The following is a 13864-nucleotide window of genomic DNA, read 5'->3' as shown; positions in this document are numbered from 1 at the left end:
GGCAGCTAGATTGAACAAGTGGTATTAAAAAACAGAATGAGAGAAAAGTACATGATCTTCTGCAATCCATAATTTTCTCTGTTTGTCCAATCTAAAAAAGAATTAAAAGTTGACAGTCAACTTAAAAGCAGTATTAACTTAGACCAAGGACACAACCTGATGCTTGTTTACAAATCAATTGCATCAAGAGGCACTATCACAGAATCATGGTTTGGGTTGGAAGAGACCTTAAAGATCACCCAGTTCCAACCCCCTGCCATGGGCAGGGACACCTCCCACCACACCAGGTTGCCCAAAGCCCCATCCAGCCTGGCCTTGAACACCTCCAGGGATGGGGCATCCACAGCTTCTCTGGGCAGCCTGTGCCAGGGCCTCACCACCCTCTGAGTAAAGAATTTCCTCCTAATGTCTAATCTAAACCTATCCTCTTTTAGTTTAAGGCCATTTCCCCTTGTTCTATCATTATCTACCCAAGTAAAGAGAGGAGACTTCTCCAGGCTGAACATCCCCAGCTCTCTCAGCCTTTCTTCATCGGAAGTCGGTCAAATAACCATACAAAGGAGGACTCAGTGTAGTTGACAGGAAGATTCAGGCAATACCATTGTGTAATTCAGTTACTGTGTACATAATTAGCTGGATTTGAGTATAATTTAGCTAGAAAAGACTGTGACCTGCCTCCCTGGTGAAACTCGGGACGTGTAAGTAGGGAAGTGCTAGGGAAGTGCTGAAGACAAACTGCTAGCATGGAGCTTGCAGAGCAGTAACAACATGGAGCAGAGAACAGAGAGGCCACAGGGGCAAGATTTATGCTGTGATACTGGAGGTTAAATAAAATAATCTAATAGCAGCACCCTCTTAACTCGTCTCATAACTAAGGGACCAGACAGCCAGAGGCTTACATTATAGCAAAGAAAACATCACAGGGAAGCAGTTTCCATTCATTAGAAGTTCAGAAAACTACATAGGAAAGATGATCTTTATACTAACAAAATGAAAAGCATGTTGGCTATATAAATAAAAAGACAGCCGGCTGAGCTTTTAAAGAAGGGACTAATGAAAAAACAGAAGATAAAGAACAACATACAGTTCAAGGTTGTGACAAATTTTAAATATTCAGATAGAATCTGGAAAACGTGATGGAATACAATCAATATAACAAAGTGATACCACTAGACAAATCATATGAGAATCACAGAGAAATTCGCAGTGTTGGAATAGTGGTGCTATTTTTTTTTTTTTTAAAGCTCACAGATAAATAAACTAGCTCTACCAACAAATATCAGAGAATTCCAATGGAATACAGTGCTGGACTTAAACAGAAAAAGCATTAATGATCACCTGACCAAAACTGCAACAAAAGTGGGATGCTAACAAAGAACAGGAATGCTACAAGGCCAGAGCACACAAAGGGAAACTTCACACACCGAGTCTCCCAAGTATACTGAGAAAATGCTGTGCTAATATATGATGTGTAAATTAATTTTTCAGACTCCATAAATGACTGAATCATCGACAAACTAGTTAGTCAACACGAGAGGAGAAGCAACTCCTGACTTTGTCCAGAGTAATGTGCAAGACCTGATTCAAAATGTTACTGTCAAAGAACCACTCAATAACAATTCCCAAAATGTACTTAGAGCCAATGTCCTTGCCGAAGCAAAAAAAAAAAAGACAAATGATCCACTGTCTAATTTCAAAAAGTGGTACTGAATAAAAGTGCAGAAAATTTCTAGAGACATTAGAAGAATCTGTCAAGGTAGATTAGCAGGACAGATTCATACAGGAAATAGGAAGCTGAAGTTGTTTCCAGATGAAGAAAATGTAAAGAACAGTCTGGAAAAGGTGAATGTAAAAACACAATGAATAAGGCTAATAATGGTTTTGAACAATGTGCCAAGTGCCGAACAATTCGGAATAAATCATTTCAAAACCATACAGTGAATGTGTCTGTAAAGTCGATCGCTGCACAAAGTGCAAAAGGAATCTCAAACAACGCAAAGCAGAAACGTGATAAGAATTGCTGGAATCCTGCTTCTCTGTGGACGTACCACGTAGGTCCCTATGCTTTATGAAGGACACCAGTCAAAGTCTGTTTCCAACTGAAGTCCCAGCACAAGTGGTTCTAGAACAAATCAATAAACCAAATACTAATGAATCTTCAGGACCAGATGGTATTTATTCCTGAATCATAATGGAACTTAAATAGGAAATTTCTGAACTATTTATTATAATATGCAACCTATTGCTTACAGCTGTCATGGTACAAGATTAGAAGGTGGTAAAAGTAACACTAATACTAATAATAGCACCACAGAAAATCAGGAAAGTACAGAACAGTACATCTGTGGTAGCTTGATAAAGTAAACTGACAGAAAATTCAATCACAAGCATTACTGATAGATGTCTGGACAAATACGAAATAATGAGGAAAACACAGCTTTCTTTGAAGGAAGTTATGTACAACTAATTTATTAGATGTCTCTGAAGGAGTCAAAAACATGCGGGTAAGAAAAAGCTGTTTGATGCAGTCTATGTACAGACCTCCAGATAGTTCACCAAAAACATTTAAGAAAAGTAGACAAGCATGGAAAGCTGTTTGACCAAAGAAATAACTTGTTAAAAGGCAAGAAAACAGGGAAAATGTCACTTTTTACTGCAGAGAGAGATGACCAGTGAAGTCCCACCAGTGCTGAGACCTGCCTGTTTAAGATGTGCAGAAGTATCTAGAAAAGCAGGCGAATGAAGTGATAAACTCTGCTGACGATGCTAAGTTAACAAATGAAGAGCAGTTCCAGTAAACATGAAGTTATGTACAGCAGGAAAATAACCTACATTTTGCATACAAATGCTGAGCTCTAAACTAATCATTACCATTCCAAATACGAACCTTGATGTTATAATAGACAGTCCTATGAAAATGTTAGCTGTTTTTGAAAATGTTAGATGTCTGTTCTTGTGTTCTTTAAATTAAATTACCAGCATAATTAAATACTAGTTCTCATTATTTGGTATAGTTTAAAAATAAATTTGATGGGAGTCCTTCAAAGTTGTTATGATTCCCAATTACTCATTGCTGCCCACTACTTTCACAAACATTAAAGTAATTTTTAATTTATAAAAAGGTAATTATATTGGAGTATGTTTAATTATATTGAAGTATGCTAGCACAGTTGTATGGCATCCTATAAAAAAGCTGGGCACTGTAAATTAAAGACATCAAACCTGTTCTAGAAACATGGACAGCCAGCATTAAAACTCTAATTTTCTTTCAGGAAGTTATTTCACTTCTCTTTACACATACAGGTATGCCTCTGTTTAATTTTAAAGCTATTTCTCCAATGTTAGTGTCTTGTAATTATTTCCAACTTTTATAAACCTATGTGAGTCTATATTGTGCTGAAGAGTTTATGTCATAAACTTAACACGTATATAATTCATTTTTTCCATTGTCTTCTACGCAGTGTATGTTCTGGGCTGCTTATCTTTGTCATTTTTTCAATTAAAGAAAAATAGAATTAAAAAGTTAATTCAGCATACATTTCAGTTTTTTTTTTCTTGAAATAGCTTTGTGAAACACTCTGCAAGTAATTTACTAATAGCAGTTATACAAACTCATGATTACATATCAATTTTTACCTCGACGCAGGTTTTCATCCCTGAGGCAGCAGCATAGTGCAAAGGTGTATTTTTTTTGTTATCAACAGCATCAATAGCTGCTCGTTCATATTGTCCTTCATCCAGCTTTGCTCCCTTCCATTTCAAGATCATTTGCAGACAATCTGCTCTCCTGCAGTCATCTTCTGAGGGTCTGGTCAGGCGAGGATGAAGAGCTCCTTCCGAGATCATGATCTGAGGTCCCATACACAGTAAGTGCATAGATGTCTCATTGTGCACGTTCCGTTTATTTGGGTTGCCATCTCTCACAAAAAGGAAAGTTCTGCAAGAAGGGGGAAATAAAGAGAAGTAATTAGCACACAATTCCACACATTTTCATGAAGTGGGAAGTGTCTACTATGACAGCTCTTTTTAATTCTTGACAATGTTTTGATTAGCTGTGTGAGAGATTAACATTAATATATAATTACTACTGGATATGTCTACTGCTAACATGTAGAAGTACAAAAAAAAGGTCATTCATTACTCTATGTGGTGTTCACAAGTTGCTTTATTTACCCATTTAATTCTTCCCAAAGACTACAAGCTGTTTTTATTTTCATTTTTGGGAAAAGCTCTGGTTAGAACACCGGTCCATGTGCACTTAAGAAAAGTTGGGGGAGTGTTTCACATCCACAGGCGTGAGTACTTTCTGCTCTCCTTCAATTCTCTTAGGAGTCAATAGCCAAGATTAGGATGAATTAGCGAAATATCAAAAGCGCATTTGATTACTTTGTCCATTTGTGACAAATTTTAGTTGGCCAGGTTTATTCTAAAACTCTGTGTTGTATTGCAATAAATGTTATTAAGTCACAAGACTGATGAAACAGATCATTTCTTTTTCTACTCTGTGTCCTTAATAGCAGTGCATTTGGTAATAAACTAATTGAGAATGCTAGAGTACCTTCTTAAAAATTCATTCTTCTTCCCCGTAGTCAGATATAAAGGCAATATTTACTATTTCTTGAAAATATAAAATACTTTTTCTGCCAGCACTGCATGCATTGAGTAAAGACACTATTTGCTTTCTCATTCTAGAGTATATGAAAGTGCAATATAATGCAAATATGCCCACCTACGCAGATGACAGAGGCTGGCAAGAATTAAAGTCTTTTCTTGGAATGTTTTAGAGGCAGTTCAAAGTGGACAATTAACTATAGCAGCAAAAAGGGTCAGCTGAGGAATGAAAGGGAAAGAACAGACTGATTCCTGGAATTGCAGATCTAATTCCTGACAGCTCCTGTGGCCACGCAGCTTTCTGCTGCATCTTGCCAGCAACGAACTATAGAAGTCACAATCCAGTTCTGAAATGGAAGAACTAAGACATGCTGTACATGGCCCATGAAACCAAACTTGCTTTAGCCTTTTGAGGTATATGCTATTAATATAATAACCGTTAAAATAATAATATATTAAGATAGTAACATTTTCCTTAAAGGAGGGTGTGTGGTAGGAAATGTCAGGGAAGAAAGACTGTCTCTTTATAAGTGGCAACGGGAATCCTGTAGGAGGTACAAAAAGAAAGCAAGGTACTAGGTAGGACTGGGGCTGGGGGGAAAGCTACGATGAAAGAGGTTCACATGAAGATAGGAAGGATGGCTCACGAGAGGTAAGCTCACGCTAGATCAGAAGCATGGCATGTACATTCAAGAAGTCACTGCAGAAACACGTGTGCTGCTCCCACACGGCCCCTCACACATAAAGCCAGCAGAGCTCCCTATTCATCCCCTCTTCAGGCTCTGCCCTGCCTCCTAGCATTTTTCAAGAATGAAAAAAACAGTCATTCTGGAATCCTTAAGTCAATACAGGGCACCAGTTTCTACCGTCCCTGCCCTCACCCCTCAGACTAATTGAAAATAGTTCCGATCACTTTCTGTTCAAAACAGGCAGCTCAGCCAGCCAAAGGCAGGCACAGCCTAAATACAAAATCAGACTATCGATCTTGGTGAACAGCAGAGCTCAGAAGAACTTGATAACCAAACTGACAAAAGAAAACAGAGGCAGTTTAACATTTTCATAGCTTTTTTCAAAGATTCTCCCAACCAGTTTATGGTGACTGACATCACTGCTAACCACCGAAGCCTAAAAAATAATTCCTTAGTTCCTATAACAACTTAAAAGTAATCTTTATACTGATCTTAAACAATTTATTGCAATTATTAGTCTATTTAAACTTCTGAATCCACAAATAAACTATTTCAGGCAGAGACAAAAATGGAAAATCGAAGCACATATAACAGCAAAAACCTTTTGGCCCACAGACTGCATGTATTAATTAATTATAACTGTGGGTCCATACGGAAAAATGCACAAAAGCAATACAGCAACAATTAAATTGGATGTAACTGTAAGATTTGCATGTGAAGTCATTTACAACTAATAAAACAAGATGACAACGTTCACATGTCCCACACAATAGTTAAGTTTTACTATCTTCTGTTCAGTATGGAGTTCTCCAACAATAAATGTACCTCACCATCTTTCCACCCCAGTAGGCATTACGCGGCATGCCTTTCTCTCTTTAGGAGCTCTCCCATGCTTTGGGAGGACAAAGGATAATCCTGAAATTATTTTATTAATAAAGGAAGAGGCTATATAGGATGGGTGTGGGACTTCCCTCTCACAAATTACTGAAAACAGACTGGATTTAGTATTTCACTGTAAAAACGTAGGTACTGTTTATCTGGTCTTACAGGGGAAGGATGTCCTGACAATAGCCCTGTGGTCTGCTGATTTTCTCTCCTTTCTTCCCTTTGAAAATCTCTTAACATTTTGAGTTCAAAAAGAAATTTGCTACTAAAATACTTTTCTTTTAAAGCAGCGGTAACAAAGTATTCAGATGAAAAGAACTTCAGAAATACAAAGCCGTGTCCTCTATAAGCTTACAGTTGCTCACCACAGCCCTGCCACACACCACTTGGCAGAAATCCTAGGAGGTCTTCAACATCAGGACGTCTCTGACAATCCTTCTTTAATTTCTCCTTTTCAACTTACATTTTCTGATTCCCAAGCCTAAATTCTGTTCACCAAACCAGTGTCAGAAACGGGCCACATCTCTACGTAGACCACTCTGTGCAGATAGCCTACAAGATAAACCAATGGGGGCTGGCCCACATGTGGCTAATCTTGAATGATTTTTCCCCTTCTTGTTTGATTTTCCCTCCGTTCCAATTACTGTAATTGCAGAATAAAATAAACATCCAAACAAGAAACACACACACACAAAACCATTGTATTTGTTTATTATAAGAACACCTTCAATCTCATCAAACTTCAGGTAAACCTGAAGAAAGAGCTATAAATTTGTATTTCTGTATCACAGATTTGCATGTGTTCTCTAAAACTGATGATGCATTGTGGTTTTACCAAATCTTTGTGATAAAACAAGGTCATGCTCTTCTGGAAGTCCTTGAGAAGTAAAAGCTGTGCTATCACCCCAGTCATCACTGGACTTTGTATGCCATCCATCGCATCCCATTTTCTTGAAGATGCTGACATACATGTTCACCACTTAATTTGCCTGTTTCATTATATGCTTTTTAGCTATATGGCTGTATGTTAAAGGATGTGTACCTGGTCACACTATGGGGGAAAAACACAGAGTGCCCATGAGACTAAGCACTACAGAGTAATAACAGCTTTTGTGCATCTTCACTTACTGTTTTTGAGTCTGTATCATTGAAATATATTTTATTTAAATTAGCAATGCAAGTTACAAAAAATTCACGGAGTTCAGAAATATTAGCCATCAGTATTAAAGAAATTGGGTTAGTCTCCTCAACCTAATCACCTAAAATATATACTGTGTTCAAAACCATAATCTAATTTTTGAGCTAACCACTGAAATGGTTCCAATTAGCTCACAATACTTTGAAATAAAAAGTAGATTTAGAGATGAGGTTTTGCAGAACACTTAAAAATTTCAAAATAACTAAAATGAAAGGCTTTTCAAATCCCTCTAGAACACACTGAAATTTGCTTTGTGTGCTTTGAAATCCATTTTTCACTTTTTTTAGTGTATTATATAGAAAATAAGACATTATTCTGAAGGAATACTTTGTGAGAATACGTAACACTGCCAAGTAACGTCTCAGAACTAAATTTCCACGAAACATTACGATATTATGAAAAGTTTTGATATAGAATGGTTCCCTTGTTGTTTTCCAATAAAACATATCAAGAGAGACTAGTCTTACAATAACCAGCAAAACATGTATTGATGTTTTTTATTTTCAGGTCAGGATACTTATGCTGGCATTGTAAATTTCAGTATTAAAACTTCTTAAAGATAATGTTTCCCTTTCTGCAGCTAGACTCATTCAGCTGTTCTCCATCTCACAGTTCACAGCTGTCTTCAATAAGCCACATCAATGTTAAAACTACTTGTACCTTTTCTCTAGGAGTTTGTGCTGAAATAGCTAATAGATCGTTTTAAAAAGCCTTACTTTGGCAGCAAAAATGATCCTTAGAGAAATCTCTCTCATTACATTATAGCAGACATGGTAGATGCATTTGTTATGAAATATGAATATGGTGAATTTAAGATTAAAGATCTTAGTGAGAGAGAGACAGCCTATTTTGTGTGCTTGCTTGTTTTCAGATGAAAGGGATTTAGCAATACAGGCAAAATGCTTCACAACAAATTACATGAAATGACAAGACTAACTGGTATCAAATGGTATCCAAAATAAAGTATAACATTTCCTTGTCTGAATAAGCTTTGTGTAGTTTGAAATAAGAAGTGGAAAGAATGAAATGACAGAAGGAGAGAGAGATTGGAAAGATGGGAGCAGGGAAAGAAATGAATGAAGGAAAAGGAAAAAAGAACTCAGTGATGAATGATGAGATGAATTGTATGGAAGGCAATTAGATATGAGAATGGTAGATGTTTCAGATATGAGGATTTGCAGGTACCCATTGTAAAACCTGCTTACAGAAAACACAAGGCTAAATCTAAGTCCTCTTGGTCTCTGTGAGATGTAACTTTGGAGACTCACTAAACTGAATTTTTCTAGTTCTTTAGCAATAAAATCTGTTTTACAGTACTACAATACACTAGTATATTTTCTTCTGTTAACTTCCTTCTACAATTCATTTTTATTCATACTTCAAGCAAAGATCACCTCAACTTAGCCTTCAATGTATTTTTAAACTGCTGTATGAACAAAGAAGTATAAAGTTGCTCATTTTTTAGTTCCTACTCCTTAAGTCCTGGCTGGGGCATTGTCAAATAAAGATTAAATAAAGTTGTTTTTCTTTTAACATTACTGTTCCCTTCTACTACTACCCATGGAAGTTATTAACCACAGGTCTCCTAATGGTCCATCCCCAACCCCCTGCATCTTCCTTATGAAACAAACAAACAAACAAAACCAACAAAGATCACTGCCCTAGGAAAAAACAAACAGCAGCTACAGATGGTAAAAACTTCCTGTCTGCCTCCGTTTTCACTGGTTTTAAAAATTAGATAACTCTTTCACATTCAAGTCAGTAGCCCTAGCTATTTTTACCTGGAGTCCAGATCTAACAAACAATTTCTAAGCCTCTGTGTAACACAAGGTTTGTAAAGGTAGCAGGCACCTTCGAATTAGAAGCATGAGGAATGACCATTAGATATACAGGAATGAGCAGATAAGAAAGCTTTATAAAGATGGGGTCAGATCCCCTCTGCAACCACTACGGTGGGCTGCGGTAGGGTGCGAGGATACCCAAATGGCAGCTGCTCTGCAGAAGCCCTCAGCAGGATTTCCTGAGGACAAGCACCCGAGGCAGTGTTTAGGCTAAAGGCTCTACCTGGTACAAAGGCCTCATGGCCCGCTAGCGGCATGAAGCCAACAGAAACAATTCAGTACTGCATGGCGGGTGGACTTTCCCTTCCCATCAAGTGAAACTTTATTTTATTTCAAAGTTTGAACTCGGTCTGCCTAACATGCTAGACGGCTGCAATTAGACCCACATAGTTCAAATGTCAGGAGCGTCTTCTGGGTATTCGTTAACCACATCTCCTCCTCCCACTTCAAGGTGCTTTATATCCAACATGCTGACTCTGCTACTTCTTTAATTCAAAGCAAAATGTCACTTTAAAATTCAGTGAAGAACTGTCTGTGATTTCTGTATTGCACTGAGCCAGGCCTTTAGCTTTTCTAATTACCAGAAGGCCTTCATTGTCACCTCCCAAGCCAGACGAAGTTTCTCAAGGATCTTTAGCTATCTAATCATTACCGTTTAGAGTTGACAACACTACAATGTACATTGCTGTTTTCTGTTTTTATTTAGCGCTTTATCATCACTTACATTCCATGCTGTGATATTTTAAAGCATGTGATTCACTCCTGAATCAGGTTACAATGCATTGATTTCAGAATAGCATAATGTTTCTGTGGTGACCTGCAAAAGCTGTAAAGAACACTCTTTTTCTTACAAAACACACTTAAGACTTATTAAAAACTTACAATATTTCTCTCAACAACTCTACCAAAGTTCTATATAATAATCCCAAGCTATGGGGATTTTTAGAATGACTATATGCTGCAAGCTATTAGTTTTCCATTACTAAGATTTATGTGGGTAACCTTTGTAGAAGACTCAAATGCTTCATGGATTCAAATTCTCTCTCATAACTTGAGGTAGGTGTTTCACCTTATAAGTGTTCTCTGAAAATTGTCTTACACTGAATTTCTGCATAAAAACAGAACTTCAAGGCTGTCAAACCAGTGCCCCTTTTTAAAACTAAAACTTCTGACTAAAGAGTTAATTTAAAAGGCAGCTTTACTAGTGAGTAACTATTGCTATAAATTTCTTCCACCATAAAATTAAGCTTCAGGGAGAAGCACAATAAAACTCTTGTTTTAAGAAGTTATTGAATAGAATCACACAATCATTCAGGTTAAAAAAGACCTTAAGATCATCAAGTCCAACCATCGCCCTAAAACAAGAAGTGTCTAAGTCCTGCCTGCTTGCAGAGTCTCTGTTCTTAAATAAATAGAAAGGTACCTTTCTGTATTAAACAAATGATAAAAAGACCTAGGATGGATTTAAATCTTTTAAACTGTCGTTGCATTGTTTTACTATCACTTCATAGCACAAAGAACATTCCGACTCAAGTAAGTCTTTACTCAAGGTAGACTTTCAAACCCTGCAGCAAGAAATATTAGCATTTTTTCTTCCAAATCTATAAAACCTCCCTAGAAAGCCATTCCCTTGCCTAAGATCAACATCTGCCCTTCTGTCAAAGCTATCTGGTAAAAAAACTGTCCAATCATCTCTAAACATGTCGAAATCTTCAGTAAGAATCATCCACTGCAGGCAGCTCTCAAATGCTCACTTAAAATATACAATAAAACTTCTAGAACAAATTTGTGTTTTTTTGTAAACAACACTGGTGTAGGGAAAAAAATAGTTTTGATTACTGTTCTCCTTGTTTGTTGTTTACCTTCTGTGTCTCATGAATGGGTGTGACAAACACCAGAGCTAGCAAAGGCAACCAGTACCTCACTCTGGATATACAAATAGGCTTCAATAGGCCCCAGCATCCCCCTTTTCCTCATCTTAATTTCGTCCAAAAATCAAAGGGACAACTCTTCAGTCTAAGGGGGATTCAAACCAAAGCTGAAAAGCCCAGCTGAATACAGGGCTTACGGTTCAGAGAAGATGACTAACATCCCCAGACGGGTGAATTAATACATTTTGTATCAACAAATTCATTATTTGGCAGGGTCCCATTTTTACCGATGGTATTTGGTGTGTAAGACTTTCAAAGAGCAGTGCTGTAGACCCTTGTGATTTGGCTCATAACTTCAGAGGTATAAAGAACTACATTTTGCCTGGAAATGTACTGGTAGAGTGAAAAAATGTATTGCTTATGGGAAATACCACTTAACCACAAGGCAGTCAGACTTTACTCTAGTTACAGCTTCCAGATTTTGCTTCAAGCTGTAGCTCTTTGCAGAATCCAAACTTGAGGTGACAGAAGCATGAAAAAAGTGTTGAAAAAAGTGGCAAAAAAGAAATGGCTGTAACATTTACACCTACTACTATCCGTATTTGCAGAAAAGCAACAACAGACTCAAGATCTTCGGGCTGTGAACTTGAATAATAAACAACTGACACATTCCCTCATTCTGGGAAACATCAACACGACCATTTCTTCAGGTTTTACTAAAACGGTGATGAAAACAGCCACATTTATGATCTGTTTCTCTACACAATGCTACATATTTATACCTATTAATAGCTATATATGTATGTATGCACACATATATACAAATATGCATATAAAAACATATGAAAATGTATCTATGTGCAGAAAAACAAAACCAAAATAAAAACCAAAAAAGTAAAATGAAATTATACAGGTAGTTCTGATAGCTGGAGACCAAAACAAGCCTGAATCTGTGACAGTGAAACTTGCTGATTTTGATGCAAGGTACTTACGTATACTATATAAACTACGCAGCAAATTGTACTAGTTTATGAAGTACAAGGAAACTTTATGGAACCTTTATGCAAGGTATTAGAAGAGGTACAGCAACAAGGAAAACTAATCTGCATAGGATTCCTTTTCACAACATACCCTCTAGTCCTTGAGTTAACTAGTCCACCTTCCTATTAAAAAAGTTACACTGCAAACTCCAGTGAAAGCATAAACTTACAGCTAACAGCTTTTTGAGCATTAAGAGAAGTATGCCTAAGCCATATACTGAAAAGCCAAGCCCTTTTACTCAGTAATTTAAGAATCTCATGTAATGAATTAAATCATAGTTATTGAATCATTCAGCTTCCAACACAATAGGTCGATACTGATGCATTAAAACCTTGAATAATCACCGTTATTTCATTAACTTGAAGTACTTCCCCCCTAAAATGTACTATAACAAACAACTATAGTGTTCTAGGAAGCACTTGATTATTATTTTTTTTTAATCACGACTGACAGCTGTGTAGAAGCATGGGTTAGTTTAAATAGTGTTGTGAAAAATATTATTATTTGCCTACGCAGCCTCAACTAGTACAATAATTATTTCTTTTTATTAATTATTTTTTATTCATTATGTGGTAGTAGAAAATTCTTTATTACTTGCAGGTACTTCTCTGTTTCATCAACTCTTAAGCTTCTCCTACAGCCCAAGAATCTGCAAGCAGTAAAAAAAAAAAATTAAAAAAAAAATGGGTAGGAGACAGTGCCTATTTCTATTCTAAGATAAAGAATCTGCTGACAGATCATTAAAGTCTGCCTATTTATCAAACAAAACCAAAACCAAAATACTGTGGGACTACTACCCTGACTTTTTATAAGCCGTAAATTCAACTGGCCCCTTGCCTAAGAACTGTTATGAGCATTGCCAGAATTCCTGTAAACATTAGTAATATCCTGCTAAAAAAGGAGCAAGGTTAAACCAGGAGCAATCTGGGCTAATGACAAAACATAGGAAGCAGTGGAGAGGCTGTCAAGGACACTGTTCTCCCCTGCTGATGGAGGTCTGTGAAGAGCTAATTCTTCATTCTGAAATTTGAAGTCTTCGCAAACATTTTAAGATCTCTTATGTCAAGGACTCCACTCTGGCCCCAGATTCTGTATTTTTCCTAAACAGAAATGCCTTCCATTTTTTCCCGTTCCTATGACTCTTATCAAGTACAGTACATCTGGCAAAATGAATTAAATCGACTTCCTGAGTACTCAAACAATTTCTGCAGATTTTCATAGATAAATGTTAATTTGAGGATCAAGTCCAGACTATGGTGCATATGAATCATATCTTAGAGCAATCTAAGGTTCAAATGGAAATCTTTGCCAACATTTGCTCCTCTGGGCCAGTTTCACTTATGGGCTTAATGTAATGTTCAATGCAAAAATACTGCCTAGAACTCAAGCACAGTGTTCAATCTCTCTTAAACTGGCTCAAAAAAGCCTCACAATCTTTTTCACAGCATTGCTGCAATTTCACCTATTGCCTCCCCAGACAGCTTGTTTCCAACAGACTATTAAAGTGATTAAAGGTAGGTCAGCACCTGGACCTGAGTCCAGCTTGGGATTGACTCACGTTGACATAGCAACCCATCACCTAAAGACCTCTAAGAAAGGTCTTACGCAGATATGCATCATCAAAGAACTTGCTATTTTATTTACTAAAAAGATGCAAGTATCTTGAAAAGTTTGTTTCGGTGGTTTTGTGTCAGCTATTAGGACTGTGTATGAACTTCTGTAAGTAGC

The 13864-nt window shown here is 37.0% G+C and overlaps 1 protein-coding gene across 4 annotated transcripts in view; it reads right to left on the bottom strand.

Annotated features, from left to right (window-relative positions):
- Positions 1-13864, bottom strand: part of ANKIB1 (ankyrin repeat and IBR domain containing 1) — a 95683-nt gene that overhangs the window by 43544 nt on the left and 38275 nt on the right. For all 4 annotated transcript variants that reach the window (XM_080582549.1, XM_080582548.1, XM_080582547.1 and 1 more), the window contains one exon: positions 3637-3937. In XM_080582549.1, the coding sequence (XP_080438675.1) occupies positions 3637-3937 (301 nt within the window). The remainder of the gene's footprint in view (positions 1-3636; positions 3938-13864) is intronic.

Source organism: Anser brachyrhynchus (assembly GCF_964034855.1).
Source record: "Anser brachyrhynchus genome assembly, chromosome: 2".
Lineage (NCBI taxonomy): Eukaryota > Metazoa > Chordata > Aves > Anseriformes > Anatidae > Anser > Anser brachyrhynchus.
This window is presented reverse-complemented; position numbering and strand designations above follow the sequence as displayed.